Raw genomic sequence first — 22,454 nt, 5'->3', positions numbered from 1 at the left:
ATACCAAGAGTTAACTAAATCCTTACAACATAATTCATATTTGCTCCCCAAGGAAAGAAAAAACCAAAACAAAACAAAACCAAAACAAAACAAAACAAAAAACCACAGTATAATCAACAGACTATACACTTACACTATGTCTTTCTGTACCCACATAAATACTAAAACCTATCATTAACTGATGGGTAATAGTTATGTATAACGTGTACGTGTTCTGAATAACCACAGACATTTTTCCCCCTCTCCAAATGAATCATTACCATGCATGGTTAATTATCTATCAGAATTTTGACAACTTTGACAAAAAAACAAAATGAACTCCTCAAAAAAACCCCACAAAACACATACTCGAGTATTGCTGATTTCATAGAAGTCACCCTCAGTGATCATTAACGAGATGAAGGCAATTCTCCTACATTTCTAAATACTTTTATTAGTTATACATAGAAATGAGTTTGAAATACAGAAATTAATTTACAGAACTTTACCTTCATAGCCTCGAGAACACAGATCGTCTGTGGTTCCGTAGACTTTCCACCTACTCCATAAACCAGATCCCTTGTACAGCATAATATTCCTTTCCTGTCTGTTTCCATAGTTGAAAAACAAATCTTCCCCTTGGATTGCAAAGAGAGTCTCATTTCTGCATTCCCATCGCTGAAGTTCACTAGCTTTGTCACAAGGATACAGAGTGATCGGAACCCAGTCTTTCTTCGAAGGCACTCCCAAGCACAATTTGAATGCTACGCTCATAAGCTGGTGATCTGAGACCCACCTGAATTTTTGTGACTCATTTTCTTGAACGCAAGGAGCAGTAGTCACTGAATTAGAACTTTGAGCCAGTACACAGCGCTTGTGATCTTCATTGTATATTAAGAAGATGCTAGTATCTGTAAGATAAAAAACACTGGAATCACTTGGTTTGAAGCAATCTTGCCTACTAGCTAAATGAAATATGAATCTGGACACTACTCTTGGGGTTAAAACCTCACCATTTGTCATCAAAAGCAGGTGCAGTACTCCTGTGGCAAACACCTATGAAAGCGACTAGAATGCCACTAGTCCAGATTCGAGGATGTTTCAAATATTTTGCATCGATGAAAGCACCAACCCTCAAAAGAGCAAGGCAGCAGGGATGCAGATCTAGTGCCTCCTGTAGCTTTAAAGCAGGGGTTAAACTGAAGAGGAAAAACATGCTCATGGTATCATTCCAAGCTGCACCTGCAGGAGTTACTGAAACAAGGGAGCACATACATCACACACTGCAGATCCTGACCCTGAGCTCTGCAGCAGCGCTGGCTCCTTGAGCCTGGCTCTCAGGTGCGAGGAGGTGACAACAGCCACCGAGTCCTTCAGACTCTGTTTCCCCACAGCGCGGAGTTCTGTGCCCATGCGCTCTGCTAAAATCCTTAAAGTCTTAGCTGAGGGGAAGGACATTTTTTTAAACTTTATACACAAGCTACTTGTAGGGCTAGAACAGCACATTCATTTTTCACTCAACTGCAATCATCCGTGATTTCTTTCTCCTTTCTTACATTTCTCCATTATAAACAAAACACCGACAGCAGTGGGATTTGCCATCACCAAGTGTGCCTCTTAATGACTTAGGAAAATCTACAAGGGTCTTCACAGCTCCCAAAGTCATCACTCCCTCGTAGTAAATAGTGCTTCACAGCATGCATTTTCATGTATTCAAGGTTTATTTCAAATTTGTAACCACTAGAAAACTTCTTAGCATCTCTTATGCTTGGATGTGCTACTGAGTGCAACATTTCTGGGATGGTCTTGCCCAGAGACTTTCTCCTCTATGATCCCCTTGAGACACGTTTCAGCACAGTAACGCAATAGTTCTCTCTGATATTGGATCACATGATGTAACAGGATGCACAAAGTCCTAAAACTGTATTTTAACTGGGCTACAAGCTAGGAAGAGAAATAGTAATTTATGTGCCTCTGCGGCACATTAATTGAAGCTAATTAAAACATTATTTATTTTAGTGTATGATTACCAAATTAAAGAGATTATATGTCTCCATTATAATGGAGACATATTTAAGGGGGAAACAGGTTAACCACAGAAAATTTTCCTATCACTGCTGAGGCTCTGATGTGGAAATGATCATACTTTCCTGCAGAAGAACAAATAACCTCTCTCTCAGAGAAAGAGCTGACCTAGACTTATCTCATCCATGGCTCGGTTTCCTTCTCCTGTCCTTTGGCTTCCAGCTCACTGGGAAGTAGTGTAAAACTGATGAGCACTGGAGACAGAAATTGTTGCCTTTTGCCAATCTGTTTTACTCAAAGACAATACAAGGAAATGCATAATTATCACTGCTGGTGATAACTTTTTTTCTTCTGCTTTTCTATTAGCATTTAGCACAATGTTATTGTAAACTGATATATGCAATGCTTGCAACTCTCTTATTCCTGAAATCTTATTTAAAGTTTCTGGGTAAGAGATGTCAGACATTTTCACATGTGTGGAAAACACTGCCTGATCTTTCAAACTGCTAAAATTGTATAACATTCCTTATTTTATGCAGCTTATGGTGTTAAAGAAAAGATGCTATGCACACGACAAAGGTTACTCAAGAGTCAAAAGCCTGGATTGCTGCATCCAAGCCTGAAAGGGTGTAGAGTTTTGGCTTCAGAAACAAGGTTAGAAAGCTGAACAAAAAAGTCTGGCCAGTGGAGGGGAAGACAAATCTTTGGCCCTCTTCTATTCTGACTGCACCTTTACAAAGTATTAGCGGTGTGTAAATGCAACACAGCTACTTATACAAGGGCCCCAGCACATGCAGGGCTCTGACAGGGAATAATACACAGGTAAGCAGCTAACGGGCCAACACAGCTGAGCAGGCATTGAAAATAAGTTGGCACCGAGACAGGGCAGAACGGAGGTAGCAGGATGCAGGAGCAACTGTGGCTGAGACTGTAGCTGCAGGATTTCCTTCCCCTCAGAGTTACTCCTGTCTCATCCATGACCATGCAGAAGAATTCTAGCATGGTCCTGTATTGCTCTAGTTTACAGCTTTATTTCTGTGTTTGTTCTGCCTGCTTGGACACCAAAGGGGATTCCCATACAACACTTTCCGTGTGAGTTATTATAGTCTAGAAGAATACAAAACAAGCCAGGTATTGGCACAACACTTTCTATGCACTGCCAACTCTTTTCTGTAAACACTGGATAGCGCTCCTGTCAACATGACGAGTTGTATCTTTAAAATGGGCTAAGCAGAATTACTCACATAACCATTCACTGCGTTCCACTGTTCTGTAGCAACATTTGTTAGAGAGCTCCCACAACAGGGTGCCGTTCTTCACTATAGATGAGCTGTAGGTGGTACACTTAAAGGCCCACTACAGTATGATCATGAGTACCACAGTCTTGGTACTTTGAATTACACCAATTTCTAACAAACTAACCCATATTTTGAAAATTATTCCTGGAAGGATGTCCTTTAAAATGCATAGGAACGTGCCAGCCGTTCAAACCAACTTTCTCCACCTTTAAAACCCATCCAGAGAGATCTAGCTTCTTTTCCCTCAACTGTCCCAAGTAGATCGTAACAGAATTTTTCTCACAGGCTTTCATTTTTCTTCACCCACAACAAGGTGACTATTTGCCTGTCTCTGGCCCCAGCTTATATCCAAAGGATTGTGCCATGCACGGTAAAAACATCACTGGCCAAGTATCTTTTCCACAGTAGAGATTTCCAGTATACCAGGGTAGCTTCACACTCTGCAGCATTTGCAAACTATCACAGATTATGTGAGTGTAACTCGAAAAGTAACTCATGAAGCAGTGAAGCACTACCAGAGTTAAACACTAATGGAAAGCACCAGGAGATCACACCATAAGTGAGAGAGGGGGGAGCAGCGAGGCAGCAAGCAGGGAGGATGACTGTCTTCTCCATGCAGACTCTCACTTACCAGATAGCCTACAATGATTGCTGCTAATTACGCAAAGCGAGAAAGGTTACAAGGCAGTGTTATAAAGTTGTTATGCTTCAGTAGACCTCAGACTGGAGAGCAGAGGATGCCAAGAGGCTTTCAGGAAGGACGGATATAAAACTTTCACTGAAAAATAGCAGTGCGCTGCAAATCCTGGTAACTCTCAGTGCAAGCAGGTGCAACTCCAGGTTTCACCAAGAAACACACCTTTCACCTGTATTCACAGCTCTAATCTATGCCAATACCTCAGCTGCCTTAACACCCCCCCATGGAAGCCATCTGCCCAAGGCAGGTCCCCAGGCCCGCTGAAGACCAGAGGACTAGAGGAAAGGCAGAGCCCCAACACCGGGCCCTTCTGCAAACATCAGCGGTGAGGAGGTATCTGAGGGAAAGCTGGGTGATGCTGCTCAATCAATCAGGGACTGAGTCCCGGAGCAGTGGGGGAAACTGAGTCACCGCCAGTGACAGTCATGTTGGGCACCCACAATGCCACAGGCACCCAAAATACTGCCTCGTCATGCAGCTTTGCCCACCGGCCACCCCAGTGCGGGTGAGGAGGGGAAGACAGTCGGTGGGAGGGAGAGCCCGAGGGGAGGCTGTAGCCCTCCCTCAGCCGCCCGCCCCGCCGCATCGAGGCTCCCCTTGGGCAGCACCGAGGGGGTTAAAATGGCCGCGGGCTGCTCCACCTGTGCGGGCACTTCCCTCTCTCGCCCTTCAAGCCCCAGGTCGGGCTAGGCTCCGTGCCCGCCTCGACCCCGGTCTTCTCCCGGCACGTCCCATCCCGCACAGCCCCCGCGGGCACTTACCCAGCAGCGGAAAAACCCGAGGGAGAAGTGCGAGGAGAAGCAGGAGCAGGGAGGGAGCCATCGCCGCGGCGAGGAGAGGGCTTCCCGCCGGGCAGGTCCTCCGCACTTGTGAAGGGCTGGCGGATCAGGGGAAAGCTCTGGGCTCGAAATGATAAGGAAATATCCTGTCACATGGGGTGCTTTGAAATAACAGGAATTCGCTGTTCAAACTTTGCTTTCCTAAGCTGATTTTTTTTTCTCCCCTCAGCAGAGGGAAGAGCCTCCTTCCAGGCACATGCAGGTGATAAAAGTGGTGATAGTGTTGTTGTCGTTGTGGTGGTGTTTTGTGGTTTGTTTTTTTATATATGTACCTCCTCTTTGCCACCCTACCAGCCTGACATGGGGGCCAAGGCAATTCGCCAAACCCGCGCCGAGGGACCGGGACATCCCCCTCCTTTCCCTCGGAGCCGAACCCGCGTCTCGGACAAAACTGCCGCTCGAACGACCGCGTTTCCCTCCAGAGCGGGCACCACAGTAGTGGCAGAGACCTACTTTTGGGAAACCAGGTTCTGGGTTGCCCCCCCCCTCCGCGCCCCGAGCCCCGTCACTCCTCCCCCGACTGCGAGCGGCTTGCTCCGGGGAGAGCCGGGGGGCGGCGGGGGGCGCTCGGGGCGGAAAGGAAGAGCCGAGGGGACGCAGGGGCAGAAAAGCTCTAACGAGGCATTTTCTGAGTGCCAATAGATGGCATTCCACCGATTTATTAATTCATTCCTCCGGCTGGGGTGGCTCTGTCTGCTGTTAACAGGGTCCAAGTCTTGCTCGTGAATCACAGCATGAGACAAAACAGAAACTCGTTCGCTAGCTGGGTTTCCACAAGCTGAAGCACCTGTGTGGAATTAGATAATCTTTCTGCAGACGTGCCTTTAGAACACATTCTGCCTCGAGGTTTTTGTGGCTTCTTGCTGTGCTGTTTAGACAACCTCTCCGTGTGTTTTTTTGTGAGGAGCAGCATGTTATTCCTTAGAGGCCGTTATCAATATATGGCCTGACAGGCTCCAAATGGATTGAAAACATCGGTCTTAGTGCTGTTTTACATATGTGTGTCACACAAATAGGCAGAAAAAGGGAAGTGAGTAGATGAGTAGTTAACACCTATTTGGTGGTCAGGGGCTGTACCAGGAATGAGCTACACCCTGCAGTGACAGAAGGGACTGTGTGAGAGTCTTCAAGAATGGCCCAAAAGTGGAACTGGACAAGGAGCCGAGCAACCTGATCTAAATTTCAAGTTAGCCCTGCTTTGGGGAGGGGTCATTCTAGATGACTTCCAGAGGTCTCATCCAGCTAAAATGAGACATCAGAAGAGCTACTTCCAAGACAAGTATTCCAGCCTTTCTGAGGATCTGTGCCTCACCAAATTAGCTCTTTCCTGATCTGAAAACGGCCTCTTTATCGTCACCTGCACTCACAGGAGATACTGCCACTTCAAAGACATTCTGAGTGTGGTGCATGTCTATATATAAAAATATGTATCTCCCCTGTCTAGAGCAGCACAGGTCTTGAGCTTATTCACATAGCCTCCTGTCTCATCTGCAGCATACTCCTCAACAATTATGTCTGGATCTAGCTTGCTCTTTGGGAATCGTCATGCAAATACATGGACCATGTATTCCGATCTGATACAGTCCAAGGGAAAGATTTTCTCTCTTCTGAGACAAAAAGGTTCAGCAAAGTCTTGGGCTATAGTGATTTGTAGGCAAATAGGTACCAGAAGTCCAATCTACTAAATAACTAATGACAGGATACGTGCCATATGTTTTCATCTCTCTCTGTGGGTAGCAAGCCAGCTGCCATTTACAATTGGAGCAGAAAGGCCTAAATTCTTTGGAAACAGCTCAGACCCTCTCTGCTTCTGGCACATCCAGTACTTGCAACTGGTGACTCTTCCTGGCAAAACACTCTGAAATCCTGAAGTCACAGTGGCCCTTGACTTCAATAGTCAACAGGAAGATGGAAAGTTCAGTATAAATGAAATCATATCCAGACCTGAAACATAACATGCCTATTTCGTTTGTGTTGAAGCAAAACAACTGGATCATTATTGGTGCTTTCACATTTGCATCCAAGATGGTTTTTGATGTTTCATGTGGGAACCTGTATATCCAGTAGTTTTCTATACATTTCTAATGCTTGCACAGCTATATATAATAAACACATACTCAAGAACAAAATGCACATAATTTGTATCCTCACTATTATCACAATACCTGTACTATATTAAGAAGCTATATAAACCAGATGTTGGGCAGGGAAAAAAGCAGGAATTGGCAGAGTTAATATTTCTTTTTTATGCAAATCAGATTCCTCTGAAATGTTATTCAAAAATTGAATTTTGAGGTTTCTGATTTCTAAAACCAAAATACAATAAAATGTTTTAGGAAGGAGAACAATCAAGATGTTATTATATGTCACTAGAGAACTGTTACCTAGTAGAAGTTCCTTGAGGATACCATTAATATTATGTACAATATTTGCTTTAAATTCAACTAATGCAATCTTCTATCTTTGCTTTACATTTAAAAAACATTAAAAATTCCAACTTCTGCCTTTACCGCAAAGCAAGAATGTCATTGTTCCTTGTATATACTATAACTGCTTCATAAATATACATGGCTAGTGGGAATGTATGTACGCTCTCACGATTTCCAATATTTCAAGTTCAGTTTATGTTTGACCCGCACTGTGAAAATAAAGAGGAATGTCCATGCCCTTGCATTTCTAGTTGCTTACAGCCACAGATGAGTGTCACCTGCATAGTTAAAAGCCACAGTAAACACAGCCCAAAGATTTCAGGTGCTCAGGCCAAGTAAAGAAATTCTAGAATGTTTCTACTTTCTGTCATCATAGAGGAGTCTCAAATGGCAAAGGAGAGAAGATCCCTGGCCGTAGAATGCCCAGTGTGCCTACATAGGTCCTGTTGTGTGCCTTTTATCAGTTCTAATTTGATTTTTCCATGGTATTCTACTACGTCATGTAGACTGCACCATCACGAATATTAATTCATGATAGCTATAGTAGCAAAGTACTGCACATATGTGACAGAGGAATTTTATATGAAGCAGATTTCAGTGCAATTTCCCAAAGAACTATGAAATTAAACAATGAGATAAAAAAGGCACATATTTAAAAAAATACTATCCCTAATATTAGTCAGATTATTGTTACAGAAGTTTAAACATATGCTAACCTCAAGTTTATGAAGCGCTGCCCATAGCACAGGGTTCACCCACAGGCAGAATAGTGGATTTTTGGAAGGAAATTAACCTAATTTCACTAAAGGCACTGAGAGTTGCAGTTACATCTATGATTTAGTCTTCAAATCTCCTACCTTATTCAATGAACTCCTTAAGCCTGTGTGGTCTAGAATTTTTTTCATCATTTTTGCAGAATTCAAAAATCTTTTTTCCTCAGAAAATGAACTCAGTAAAACTGAAATAGTATGAAGTATTATGTAAACTAAACAGTCACTGAGTATGTTATTGCATTTTCAATATAATAGGGGAAAAAATGAAATTACATTTCATTCTGATTTCAACACTGGGAGTTTTCTTTTGGTAAGATTTCCTGCAGAACAGAATAAAATTGTCACGCCTCAGTTCTGTCCGTGCCAGATCAGACAGAGCGTCCCTCCCAGGGACTTCCCTTAGGCCAGCACCAGAATTTCGAGGAGGCCCTCTGCCCCCTGCAGCTCACCCCGTGTTTTGTTCACAAAAGCTTTGTCCCTCCTGAGAGCAACCGAGATGGATAATGATGATTTTATTTAACACTGGTTAGTTACCAAATAACATTAAACAGTCCAAAACTGTTTACGCCTTCAGCCGCAGTTCACCAAGTCTGTTTGGAAAGCGATTGTCATGCTGGATTCACAAGATGGGATGACTCATTAGACCACAGCAGGGTGCATTAGATCTGGGCACGTGTACTGCAAAGGATGCCTCCCACAGCGGATTTCAGATCTGCACAGCACATGTCCTGCTGCTGCAGTGTCACCCAGGAACATCGCCAGTCCCCGTGAACACACGGTTGTCCAAAAAGGCCATCCTAGGTACCTATCTTAGCGATCCTGTCTTTCACTTTACTCCTGCCCTCACTTCCTTACTCTTAAAATGAGACACTTACTACCTCCCTCGTCTTACTAGAGGAGCAAATACAGTGAGGTGTATATGGAGTATTGAAAATAGTGACATTTATGAGCCAAAAAGTGGCTGAGACCGTCTCAAAGCTATCCTACCCTCCAGTCTATTTCCAATGAAACCATGTAACAGTTTTGTAGACTGTGGTCTGAGGAGGTACAAATGGAGGAGGACAAGCTGCGAGACAGGGCTAGAGAGAGGGAGGCTGGTACTACCCAGTGTGTGGGAATAGCTCTGACGGAGGGAGCAGACCTGCCGGGGAGTGAGTAGAGCTGGGATGATGCTGCATGCTGCTGTGAGAGGGCACATTCTGAAAGAGGAGTCTGGGACTGCTGTAAAAAAAAAAAAAAACCTTAGGGCTCAGTCCTTACCTGGGTCTTGGGAGACTGCTGGAGTGGCAGTAACGAGCCTTCTCACTTTTTCCTCCATCTGCTCATCCATTGTTGAACTTCAGGGTGGTGCTGCTGTGAGATATAAACACGTTAGCACCTCCTCTCAATGCAGTGTCTCCTGCACTAGGTCTTAGTGGGAGAAAGAGAAGGCAATAGTTTAAATGGCTCTTCCTCTTACAAAGTGCTGGTAACATATGAGGGGTGAGGCTGTGTAAATCATCATTTCTGGGAAATGCAACCACCTTACCTTGAATTTTAGGAAGTTTGGCAAGAGCTCTGAAGTTGTTAAGAAATGTAGCAACACATTAACTGCATGAAGAGCGCTACACTGTCCCAAAGAACCTGCCATCTGAAAACCACCCAGTGAACCAGCAGCAAAATGATTGCCTTGGGCCAGAAGCATCCTGATACAAGCCATCACTTCAGCTCTTCACTGAGTAGCATTTTCAGCAGAAATGCCCCAGCATGAAAAAGCAGAGAGACTGAATCACCTTTTTCTCTCTTATTGGGAAGTGTTAGAGGGAGCCAGAAAATCTTACACTACCTCAAAGCCAAGCTGTACCTGTTGTATACATAAGGAAAACAGCCAATTTCACTTGTGTGAAATTTCAAGTGGTTTCTCATTAAAAGAAATATTTTTAAATGTTGAGATTTAAGTGTCTTGTACCACCGTGTAACAGACTCAACAGGCATTTCCTTGAGAATATTTATGAATATTGACTGTAAAATCTGAAAGGGAAGTAGTCCAGATTCCCGGGAGCTATGCCAAGAGATTTTGAATCCAGGGAAACAGCACTCTCATGATGTGCAAACAGGACTAGAATCCAAAGCACCCAGAATTTAACCTCAGCTACCAGTTATCAGCGTGTTCGTGGCATAGCCACTGCATGCCACATTTCACCAGTTTAAGGTGTGCTGACGTAGTGTACTGGGTAGGTCAGTCGATACTAGTAAGATGATGACCACTCGTAGGTGAGATTGGGATGTCTCCCATAATAAAACTTGTTTGCAGAGTGAGCAGTAAAGTACAATCATGAAAGCTTCCCTCAGAAAGGTTCTGAAAACCACGTAAAAGACCAAAACACCAGGCAACAGCACCCAGTTTGGGCCTGAGCCAAAAAATGTCCTGCTCCACAAAACACCTCAGAGTACCATACTATTTTCTGTGACTACTATCTCTTTTTTTTGCACCAGCAGTGGGGGTAAGCCCTCACACATGTGAGCATCAACAGTGCTGGAGGGCTGAGGAGCCTCACACACCCTCCTTTTCTCTCCCACAAAAATAGTCCTGTACCTCCTCCCTGGTCAAACAGCAACGGTCCTGTCACCAGGAGAGCCTTCAGATACTGTTTGTTTATGGGTGACCTGGACTCCAAATTTGTAGGTATTTCCATAGATGGACAAGACATTTCTTGTGTAAGTCAAAGTAAAAAACAAAACCAAACCCCCAAACCACACATGGGAAAGAACATCCAGTGAAAGGCAAAAGGTGCCTAGAGGGAAGGCATAATAAACCCAAACCAGGCAGGGTTTCGAATTAGTTATTTGCCTTTCCTGGTGCCTTGGCTAGAAGCAAGAGATCAGCCACAGTCACGGCTGGATTATTTTGATGCCTCATTGTAGTGGGAGTTTGGCATCAGAATGACTTTGAAAATGTGAAATATAGCTGTTAGTCTAATCCCAAATGTGAAGTCTCAAAACTGATTAAATGGCAGTTAAATCAGAAAAATTAAAAAGGAAAAAATTGCCCTGATAGCTTAAGAATAGGTTTGTGATAGGGTAGGTACTTCCCTTTTTTGGACACTTTTTTTGTGAAGAACACTGTCTTTTCCATAATTTGCCATCTCCACCATTCTACAGAAGAAACTTCCTAATATTTCAAAGCACTTCTGTCATTTCAAGCACTGTGAGAGTCCCTAGATAAAACATACTGATTTTTCATTGACTAGTACTTGGCTGTGCTACCTGCATTTAAACCCAAATTAATTACCTCCACTAGCAATCCCAGAAATCAGATACCTGCAGCATTCTGTACAACAGATCCTCACAGGCTGTTTCTGAAGGTACAACAGCAGCCGTGCCATTTGTTATTTCAACCAGCACAGTGTGTAACTGCTCAGGCAGACCCATTACGGCAGCCCGCCAAACAGTCAAGACAGCAACGACTTCATTCTCTCTTATTTCATTTCAATACTGACACTGTCATCTTATCTGAGCATTCTGTAGAGCAATGGCTTTGAAATGCTGAACAACTTAAAATATCTGTGTTTTCTGAGGACAGCTTCCTTCTGCAGTATCAAAACATGCCATTTGCTTTTTCTTCCTAAAATAAAAATACTCCAAACTCCGTGCTGCATGGAGGATTTATGCAGACTATTCTTCTTCGGAGCCCTGGCAGCTCTTCCTGCCTGTTATCTATGACCAGAGGTGAGCTGATGTATCAGTTTTTACAGGAAACCAAATCAGCAAATGTCACACAGGCAGCGAAGCAGGATATAGTAAACTGTGCTCCTTATATACATCCCATGCTTCCTTTACGCTCTTAAAGCTGAGTGCCAAGTGGCAAACAGCAAATGTAGCTATAGGGAGGGAAGAAAACTGATTATCCCTACAAAGTAGTCAGTTCAAATGTAAGCAATTGAAGGTGAACACCGAAGTGCTCAGGATATCGCGTGACATAAGAGTCAGAACACTGTCCAAAAAGACTTGCCTATATATATCTCCTTAATTTTTGTTTGTCTTAATAATTCTCCTGGGTGAGGTACTTAACTACTGCACCCAACGCAGGAAACTTCTGTAAAACTCTTGACATTACAGAAGATGCCTCAATTCTGATTTCACTTAGAGCCCTGGCTTACTTTACATCTTTTGTAACACAAAGGGGTCACTTTTTACACAGAATTAAAATACTGCTCGGTTTACAGACAACTGAGGGTTTCTATGGATGAATCCCTTCTATATAAAGCATGCGTGTCCTTCTAGAAACAAAATATTCTGTTGTTAACAATTCACTTACTTGCACAAAGTCTTCTTCCTTCTTTGTGTCTCTTGATTGCATTGCCCACCTCTTGCTAACTTGCTTTTTTCCTTCATTCTCTCCATCACTCTTAAGTCCTTGAGACACTACTCACATGTCATACCCAATTTGAGTGAAGCCAATGCTTGACAAATTTAGCAGTGAAGTACTAAGATAAGAGATTAAATCCATTTCATCATGGTCTCTTGCTTGTCATTGCTATTCCAAAGTACAGCATTACCCAAAAAGACTGACTACTATATTCCATGTTTCACCACAGATAGATACCTTCAACAGCTGCCCCTTCTGTTCTGCTCTACATAGCCCAAATAATAGCTGTAGTGAGCTATGGATAAAAAGTCTGGTTTAGCTGAGAAATTCAGACAAAGTATTTCTGGGTAGTGATGACAGGCTAGGTCTGCAGCCAAGGTCCATTTCATGGCACAAGATCTCTTACAGGTTTGCATTGGGAATCACAGTCAATGAAAGATCAAAGAATCAGTGAAGCAAAGATTACTATCGCTGGAAAGCATACACTAGAATTGACATCTTTATCAATATCTGAACACAGCATCCTCTTACCAAAGAAACTAAAGATCCTCCCTTACCAGCCTTCTCAAATGAAACACAAACTCTTTAGGCTTGCACTGCTGATATTGATCTTATGCAGGACTGATTTTTATTCTAAATATAAATTAACTCAGTAGCCCAGTCCTTCCCCTCCCCCCCCACCAAGGGACAATTTAAAGCTTTGTGCCCCCAATGGAGACCAGGCGATCTTGATAGTGTGGTAAACAAGGTGGGCTTAAATATTCCGTGAATATGTAGACAAGGCTACAGCTCTCCTGTAGGATGCCAGGGCTTAGAAGGGCATCATGGAAGAAAGATTTTGGGCAGACCTTGTTGATAAGAAAGACTCTCAGCCCTACAGGATTTACTGCTGTGGAACAGGCAGTAGGGCCGCTGAGAAAAAACAGTCCAGCGGTGATGAACCAGGAGGTCACATTCCTCGCTAAGGCAGTGGAACATTTGAAAAATAAAATGGCATATGTAGGAGGTCAGCACTATTTTTCCTGACTGCTCCCTATATGTGAAACTCTATCGCAACCGCCGTAGTAAGTTTTGCTACTAATAACGATACAGAAAATTAATTTCGCGGGCATCCACCAGCCAGCATCTAAGACCTTCCAGTCCCGTTTCGGATGAGAAAGCGTGCAGTGCTGCACTCGGTCTGCAGCACTCTTTCAAAATACTGACGCAGAGTCACGCCTCTGGTGTCACCCCTGTGCATACTGTAGCCCAGGATACAGAGGTCCCCGTGTGCACGGGTATCTGGATCTGCATTTCTCAGAACGCATCCAGGGAACATGTGGTGCTTACCCTGCTTTTTATGAAAAACATGAACTGAAAGTAGTTCTGACTGGAGCTGCTACTTATTTGGTTAAATCTCTGACTCAAGGGTCTTCCAGAGAAAAAGGAGGGAGGAGCTCCAAGATCAGAAACTGGACGTAGTCAGCACTGCATTATATAGGTAAGACAAGAGGCTGTAAGAGGCTAAATTGACATTATTATACAAAATTCCGATAGATAATGGGGTCATCATCACTGTCAAGACACACTCCGATTCAGCACATGCTCAAACTGTTCAAGCAAGACAATTCTCTTTGAGCTTGGAGGAGTGGGAACTGCAAAGTACCCATTAGTGTTCTGAAGCATTTTAAAAATCAAACTAAGTAAAGCAAACAGCCAGAAACAAGTAACCATAAAGTGCAATGATGGCAACAAGATTCCTGGCAAGACCACAGGCAGATTTTGCAGCGAATCCTCACTAGTGAACTGTTATTCCCAAATACTGAGAGGAACTCTGCCTCATTCAACTGGCTGCAGCTTGAAAGACTTGCTGGTTGTTGAGACCAGTGAAGTCAAGGTAGGTTAGGATGAAAAGGAAAAGAAAATGCAAATATAGGAAGAAGTAGGAGGTAAGACATAAAATAGGAGGAAAATGTCAAGATCACCATGATTTTGGGTGCAACAGAAGTACTGATTTATTTGAAAGAGACAATACAAATGGGAGAGGGAAAAGACTCACTTTTTTGACCTAATACTAAAATAAATAAGAAAAAAAAAAAGAGTTGGTGAGAGAGGTTTGTTAAATAGAGTATTTTGAAGACCAGGACGGGCACTCCCAACATGATTACAAAAGTGCTGCATTTGGACCCGTTGCTGACTCCATAGTTTGTTTCTCTTTTAGCTGGGAGTTGCCTTTATGTAAGCTTTATTAAACAAATAATCATTAAAATGACCCAAAATAATAACATAAAAATATGAGGAGCGAACATATCAGTAACACAAATACCATGATAAAAATACAGAAACACACTGGATTATGCTTAAGTGGAAAGTCTTACAAAGTCTATCACAAATTCCACTTCTTAATAGGGTCAGCTAATTAGGCAGACAGACATTTTTGTCAGAATATCACGCTCAGCACAGTACGACATTTTAAAAACAATGACTTCCAAAGGAAAGCATTTACTTTTAAACACTTAAATCTATTCTATTTGCTCTACCTAAATGGCACAATTAAAATAATTGGAATAGCCTCCTCCTGAGTAAAGTATGAGAAAGAAATGAAGAGCTGATGATGAGATTTTGGTTGTTATCTCTAGAACAGTTCCATAACAGAGTCTTTTTCTAGCAGTTTATTTTCAAAGATGAGGCCAGGACATGTCAATGAGAATAGGCCCAGCAGCACCGACTGCCTGACTTATTCCTGGAAAAGCTTAGAATGGTCATCTACCTGTGTGGCAAAATTTGCAGCCATTCAGTAATGCTTAAAAAATTCTTATTTCTAACTACCTGGAATTTGTGTGCTTACATTAATTCACTGCAGAATATGGAAAACACTTTCTTTCCAAAGCAATCCATGGTGTTCTGGAAGTACCTCCCTATTTGTCACAGATGCAGAAACTTTTTTTTTTCCAGGAAGTTGCAGAAGCAACCTACACTCTTGAAGGACATGCTTTCACTTTGGACAATACAAATGAACACCTGAAAAATCTAGACATAAACTTTGATAAACACAGGGTTGGAAAAGCCTGCTCCTACATGAGTAACAAGGAACTTTCTCCCACGTTCCCCTTCCCTCAATCCATCCATCATATGAAGTCCTTAGTGACAAACTAGAGCTGAAAGAACACATAGCGTCTCTACGGAGACAAACACAACTGCAAAAGCTGTTGAGCGCGTGGTCTAGTTGGAAGGAAAGCTGCACTCATCCCTGGGGTTGTATAAGCACAATCAAAGTCTTAAAAGTAACCCAGACTGTACAATGAACCACTCACAAAAGTTTGTGATGGACTTGCCACTCAACCATACTAAAGTAACTGCCTTTCTGAATCCTGTAATGGGTAAAAATCGCAAACAGGATTCAACTACCAGCTTGTGTCATTAATCCGGTCGGAACTAAACGTCAGTCCCCAAGAACAGCGATGCTCTTTTCCTGGGTTGACATCTGCCCAATTCCCTTGTGAAGCTGTACCGCTGCTGAACACGAAACAGCGAATCAGAAAAGGAAGAGTGCAAGTTAACGGCAAGGTGCTATGAGAAGAATACACTGTAGGCCAAAGCGACATGACAGACTTGAAAAGCACAAAGCCCAATTAAAGCAGTCACGTGATGCAAACAGTGGTGAGGGAGAGAGACGGTACTTCAGAGCAAAGAGCAGGACTGTCTGCACCTCAGAAAACAAAGGCTCCACCTGTGTTAATTGTGGAAGGACAATTTGCAGAGTGGAAATGTCCCAATGTAGAAATACATGTATGTATATTAAAATAATTAAATTTATGATTTACTAACTGTTAGTATTGGTGGCCACGCCTACTATAAAGATCAAGTATGGCAAAGCATATGAAAGGAAGCAATAACCGCTAGGAAACACATATAGTAACTGACTGAATATATAGATATACAGATAGACGGAAGAGCTGGGATTTGGATTCTTTGCATTGCTGCTGTCGAACAACCAAATGCCACTGAATGCTGCTCAGCTCAGTGCAGTTAATTGCTTGCTACCTACTATCTGTCCTGAATAAACAAATCTAAGCAACAAATCTGGTGTCAATTTGAGCCTCATGGATAAATTCAAGGGAGTCTAGTTCTTGGAAGAGGCAAAATTAGGGACTGGTTTGAGCAACCAAGGCAAATAGCTGCCCCCTGAAGTGATCAGTGGGACTCTGAAGCCTTGGGAGTCCCACTGATCACTTCAGGGGACAGCTATTTGCCTTGGTTGCTCAGGAAGCCTTGATTATCCGGAAGATAAGAAGTGCTCAAGAGTAGAAAGCATGTCTGTTTTAAGAGGGAACAGGCTTACTCAGTAAATCACTAAATTAACATTATCTACTTTACAGTTAAGTGAGCAGAAGGAGTTTTAAGAATTACTAATGCTGAATCCTACTTGAGTGTCTTTATCCACACAATCAGATAATAAAAATCACAATTCCACGGAAGCTGCAATAAATTAGTTAAAGTCAGATTGTGGACTCTGTTAAAGCAAGAAATTCTTCACTATTTTTTTTTTCCTCATGGCACCAGGAGGAAAATGAGCCCTCTGAACAAGCACACCCCTAACAAAAGTCTTTTAAGACAACACCCATGGTTTCTCTGAAAAACACTTATTTGAACATTTCAACAGCCCGTTTCAGTGAGGTGGGTGGTACCAACCCTGTGCTCTTACACAGTTCCAGAGAACCAGGACTTCTCTGTCCTCAGCTGAGCTGAGACTTCCGTTTGTTCTTGTGTAAAACACCATATTTTTTTGTAACTTATGTTACCCATATTCCTCAGGCCACACGTTTTTTTTGCTGCAGGTTTGCCTAAATTCTGCCACAATCCTTCAGGATCAGCTACAAGAGTATGTCACCAAGGGATCAAAGAAAAAGACTAATTTGGGGAAATTGTCACATGTCTAAAAGACATTAAACCAAGGGATCTAAACGTTCATGCTCCTTTGTGAAGCACAGTAAATTGGGACAGTCTGACACATCATTTGCGGAAGTAAACAGCTCTGCATAATCCACAAATACCTGAGGATGCAGGAGTTGGGGGGGAGGGGGTGGGGTTGGCAAGCCATCACACCTGGCTGAAAACAGATTCCCATGTGATTTCAGTAGCAGTCAGGGCAGATTTGTTTGCTTATTAGTAAATCAAGCTATATCTACTGTATAAAATGAAGTGGCCCAGGCATGGATAAGCTGAAGGGTTCCATTTCGTGACATGTGCTTCCTAGAGCCCCAAAACGGTGAACAGAGACACTGACCAGCCAAATGAGTTTCTGCTAGTGAACAGTGTCACACAGGTGACAGGCTTTACCAGCCACACAACACGTTCCTGCCGGATTCAGCACCTCTCTGAGGAGGGTCCAAAGTACAGCTGCTAAGGTAGTGGATGTCACCAGGAACGTGGGGCATAAACACCCGCCTGCGTGGATTTTAGAGATCAAAGGCGCACGCACAAGGACTCAAAACTCATGGTTAACAGGGTTAAGAAAAGTCAAAGCAACACATGAGGTGCTACAACCACGACATTCCACATATTTTGTATCAACTCCAGAGATTGTACTGTAAAGACCCTCTCAATCTACAACTGGAAATACATATTTGCCTTCCCTTTGCCCTCCCCCCCCCCCATATGACTTTCTGTATTATTGCATGTTGCCCACATATACTCCCAACAGCGATGTGAATTTTACAAAGTGCAAATCAGACCTAATTAGTGGAAGTTTCTCCACGAGTTCTCTCACAATGGCTTCTCATTTCTTACTTAAAACACAGATCACAAATTGACAGATACTGAATTGACCAAAACAGCCCTGACTTAAAAGAATCCAGATAACTTAAATTCACAATTATTGTGAGAGATAAAAGTCTTTATCCTGCAACAGAGTAGCATAAGATTTTGAAAACCAGCAGCAAGACAAAGCATTAAGGTCCCCAGCTTCATAAGGCTGTATGCAGTGACTGCTATGGAGAGATCACACATGAACCAGTTCATTGAACGTTTAAGTGAAGACAGTTGTTTTGATCCCCTTAAACACAGACTGATGCTTATGTTACCTGTTGCCCAGATTCACGGCAGCAGATTTTACAATAAACTTTAAACACTATGGAACAAACTATTTTATAGAATCACATAATGGTTTGGCATCTTAAAGATCATCTAGTCCAACCCCCATGATTTTCACCTCAACATAAACAGACTTCCTGTCTGAAGGAAAGGGGCAGTAAAGCAAATTCCGTATTAGTTCCCCCTCCCTGTTCCACATCAGAGACATCACATCTTTCATTTATACACAATCTCTAGGACTTTTACTTCTGCCAACTGAACCAACATTCTCTTGAAATACAGAAATTATCGTACTGAATTAACCCACAGTCCATATAATCACTTATCCCAAGGTGTTTCGCTCACATTTTTAGGAAGAGCCCCCAAGAACAGGCCCAACTGATAATCTGCTGCCCGCTGCTCCCAAAGCCCCATGGGGATCTCAGATGCTTACACTGGTTTAAGCAAAAAACCTATAAAGCCTAGCATTGTTTCAAGAACACAGCACACATCTGTCAAGACTATCCAGCTTTGGCTTGACAGTATTTTAAGCAGTAATGTAGATTCACAAACCAGGCTTTAGCCTGACCTCCTACTCATTTCACATAGAGCAAACAACCAAGTTCTACGCTACTTTGTGTTACTGTCATCAGAAATGGAATTAACTGTCAAATAACGGTGTAAATTAACTGTCAAGCTGCCAGTACTATTTGCTTATTGATCTCTAAGCAAATACATAGACAGTACAGATACAGTTGTTTTTATTTGTTCTTTAATGCCCCTTTAAAATATTCATGCTGTTTCTAACCAAAAGAACGAGGATACGCAGCATACCTGAAATAAGACATACAATGCATTGCTTGGATTTTAACTGAAGGGGGTTAATGACAGATTAAAAAATTTAAAAGTAAAAATAATCTATGTGTAAGTATCATACCACAAACCCCAACTCCGCCCCCAAAAAACCCCAGAACAATCAAAAACTCACGTCCACCCCACCTGAAATCAGAAAACGTCAGCTACTTCCAGCAGACCTTACCTATTGCACCTCCAACTCCTTCCAGCACAGGACATCCCTTTCTGATTGTTCTTCCATGAAATTTATAAATTGACTTTGCAACACAATGAACTAAATAGTCCAACTTTAATATTTTGCATTCATACCAAAAACAATGAACAGTTTTTACAAATAGTGTTATTTACTAAAACGGTTCTTGTACAACAGTGCAGTATATCCAAATATATACATATGCCAACATCAAAGGGAGCAAAACAAACAAACCCAAAGATGCACTTTGCTACTGTGTACACTTTATTAAAACCAAAGCAGACTGCAGCAGGCTTCTTTTTCATGACAAAGACAAAAATCATCTGGATTTCCAGAAGCACATGCAGGATAGAAAAACAAAACCTCCTACCGCCTCTTTGCCAAGGCAGCGGTGTGAAAAGTGAACTGTAGATCTGCCATTTTCCATAGTAGCAACTGGAATGTTTTTAAACACAAATATCCTCATTTAAGAAACAAGGCTTCAAAAACGTATAGTGTTTTTTACATCTTGAAGTAAAAAGTTCGAATGTCAAGGCCTTCCCATGTTTTAGTGTGGTGCTGGCTAGTACGGACGCAGAGTTTAACATCCTCCCCTGCAGCTGAAAATGAGGAAGGGCTAGCTGCAGCCTGGAGTTGGGCAGTTTTACTAAGACTGAATAACAGAGGAAAAAATGATTCTGCCTGCTGTTAGCAATGGAGGAGTTTGTAACTTTTACTTTACAGTTTTCATTTAAAAAAAAAAATCTCCTCCCAGTTTTTAACTGGAAAAAAATATGTTCCCTTGTTCTTCAAACCAGATACATCTTCTCCAAAGGGAGCTGCACTTATGTGATCCAAAGTGCCACTGCAGGTGCTGTAACTAGAGATGTTCTTCTTCACGCTGTCTGTGAAACCCAGCAGACAAGGAATAAGGTAAGACCTTTGTGTGTAAAGACGGCACAGACATCTCTGAAATATGAGTGAATAATAAGGTAAGTGATATTAGAGAAAATACTAACAATATCGGAGAATGAGGTATTAAGCAGTTCTCCAGTGTAAATCTGACGTTCCTGCCATCTAGATGAAATCAGAGAACTATAATAGCAGCCTAGATTCGATCAGCAAAATACGTACATGCTATTAAAAGTAAATTTATCTCCTTTCTTACATCTAAGCATTTGCAATCTGGCAGAATTCTCTGAAGTTCTGGTTACTCAAACTCATTTCACTTCCCCCTGCCTCAAAATTCACGAACAGTAACTGTACTGTGGGGGTAATACGTGCTGCTGCTCCACACCCGCTCAGAAACACGCAGGAATTCCTGTATTTTGTCCCTCTTTACTGTTGTTTTACTGCTGTCTCTCCGTATCTCGGCCACTGACATTGAACACACATCTACACGGGTACCAGCTACCAGACAGAGGCGGGTAAATACGTCGCCACTGTTCCTGCAACTGGAACACGCTGCCACCACGTCAGTGTAGCCAATTTAAACGTGCTGCCTTAGTACTTTTCTTGGGATGCTTTACAGTAAATCTTGGCATCTTTGTTACGCCCCCAAAAACTGAGATGATACACACGGGTAAACAAGCTTTGTTTATAGAACCAAAATGCACAGAAGGCACTTTCCAGAGTTTGCTCCAGTTCATGACAACCAAGCCACTAAAATACCCCTTCTGAAGTTAATTAATATTTATGTATTCCTCAATGAAATGGTTAAATAGCAAAGGGTTATAACAAAACACCACGAAAACATTTTAGCCTTTCCTTGACAATTTACATGTAAAGAAACATGACATTCAAAATTAGGTCTTCTTTTGGAACACGAAAAACATTATCATTTCCAGGGATCCTTAACATTCAACAGATTAACTTTCTGACACTTTATTTATTTGCTAAAATACTTTCCCATACAGTAGCTGTACAGGTACTTTCCCACTCTTGCCTGTATTTCAGTGTTCAATACCACAGTAAGACAGAACATGCATGAACTTGGTCAAAACAATGCACAAACGAGGATCCTCAGAATAAATCACAGCAGAGAAGCACCAGCAAAGGCATCTCCAGGTTCATGACACCCAACCGACAAAGAGGAGGTGAACTGAAACAGAATTGCTGAATAGTTGGTTAGAGAGGATACAAGAGAATGAGCGAAAGAACCAGGGCAATGACAGCATCTAGCAAGGCAGGAAGAGGCATCACATTGGAGTATCTGGTGTGTGGAACACAACCAAGTGAGAAGACAAAATAATCTGTTCTGCTATATGAGAAAAATCGCCATGAAGTAATACAGCTCCAAATTCAACTTAATCTGAAAACTGCATCTGAAATGGAAAATACAGGATGCCTCAGAAACACTAAGACTCTGAACCTAAAAATCTAGTGATCTGCTGCACCAATTGTGGACAACAAAATCTGATTTTAAGTCAACTAAAATTCACACGTTGTTACAGGAGGTACCTTAGAGCAGTGACTCTAATAAAGGCATGAAGGAAAATCAAACGTGTCCATCTTTTTTCCACAACTTTTATTATACTGAACTTACAGTGGCATTGCATTTTAGAAAGTGTTTTCTGGTCATGATGAACACAAATGAAAAGTGATTTTAGTTTTCTTGAAAATGGATAAATGCCCAAAATAAGTCAGTTGGAAAGCAGAAAAACTTCAGATAGATGTAAGTTTTCAGTGTTCAAAGCAGGAAGCAGGACTGAGCATTTCTGTGTGTTAGGGAAAGACGAGTTCAAAAATTTTAAAAACAAAGACAAGTTAGGAACAAAAAGCATCGTTGCCAAGTCATTTCTGCACAGAGGTTCTAAAGACCCTTACTAGGGACCATACGACAACACGTGAAAACCTAAGAAGGTTGGCTGGACTACTGTGACGCTTCAAGCTTCTGCCTGAATCAGGGCCCAAGAACTACAGAGTAAAATGTTGTTTTCACTTTTGTGTAGAAATTATACACTTCTATACACATGGTTTCTCTGATTT

General features: G+C 42.2%; 1 protein-coding gene across 2 annotated transcripts in view; it reads right to left on the bottom strand.

Annotated features, from left to right (window-relative positions):
* LOC104351814 (macrophage mannose receptor 1) overlaps positions 1-4,821 on the bottom strand; it is a 58,109-nt gene extending 53,288 nt beyond the window's left edge. For both annotated transcript variants that reach the window (XM_086466764.1, XM_086466763.1), the window contains exons 1-2: positions 4,761-4,821; positions 489-890 (exon numbers count right to left, since the gene is read on the bottom strand). In XM_086466764.1, coding sequence (XP_086322890.1) covers positions 489-890; positions 4,761-4,821 — 463 coding nt within the window. The remainder of the gene's footprint in view (positions 1-488; positions 891-4,760) is intronic.
* Positions 4,822-22,454: the final 17,633 nt, after the last annotated feature.

Source organism: Leptosomus discolor, chromosome 6 (assembly GCF_034619465.1).
Source record: "Leptosomus discolor isolate bLepDis1 chromosome 6, bLepDis1.hap2, whole genome shotgun sequence".
Lineage (NCBI taxonomy): Eukaryota > Metazoa > Chordata > Aves > Leptosomiformes > Leptosomidae > Leptosomus > Leptosomus discolor.
This window is presented reverse-complemented; position numbering and strand designations above follow the sequence as displayed.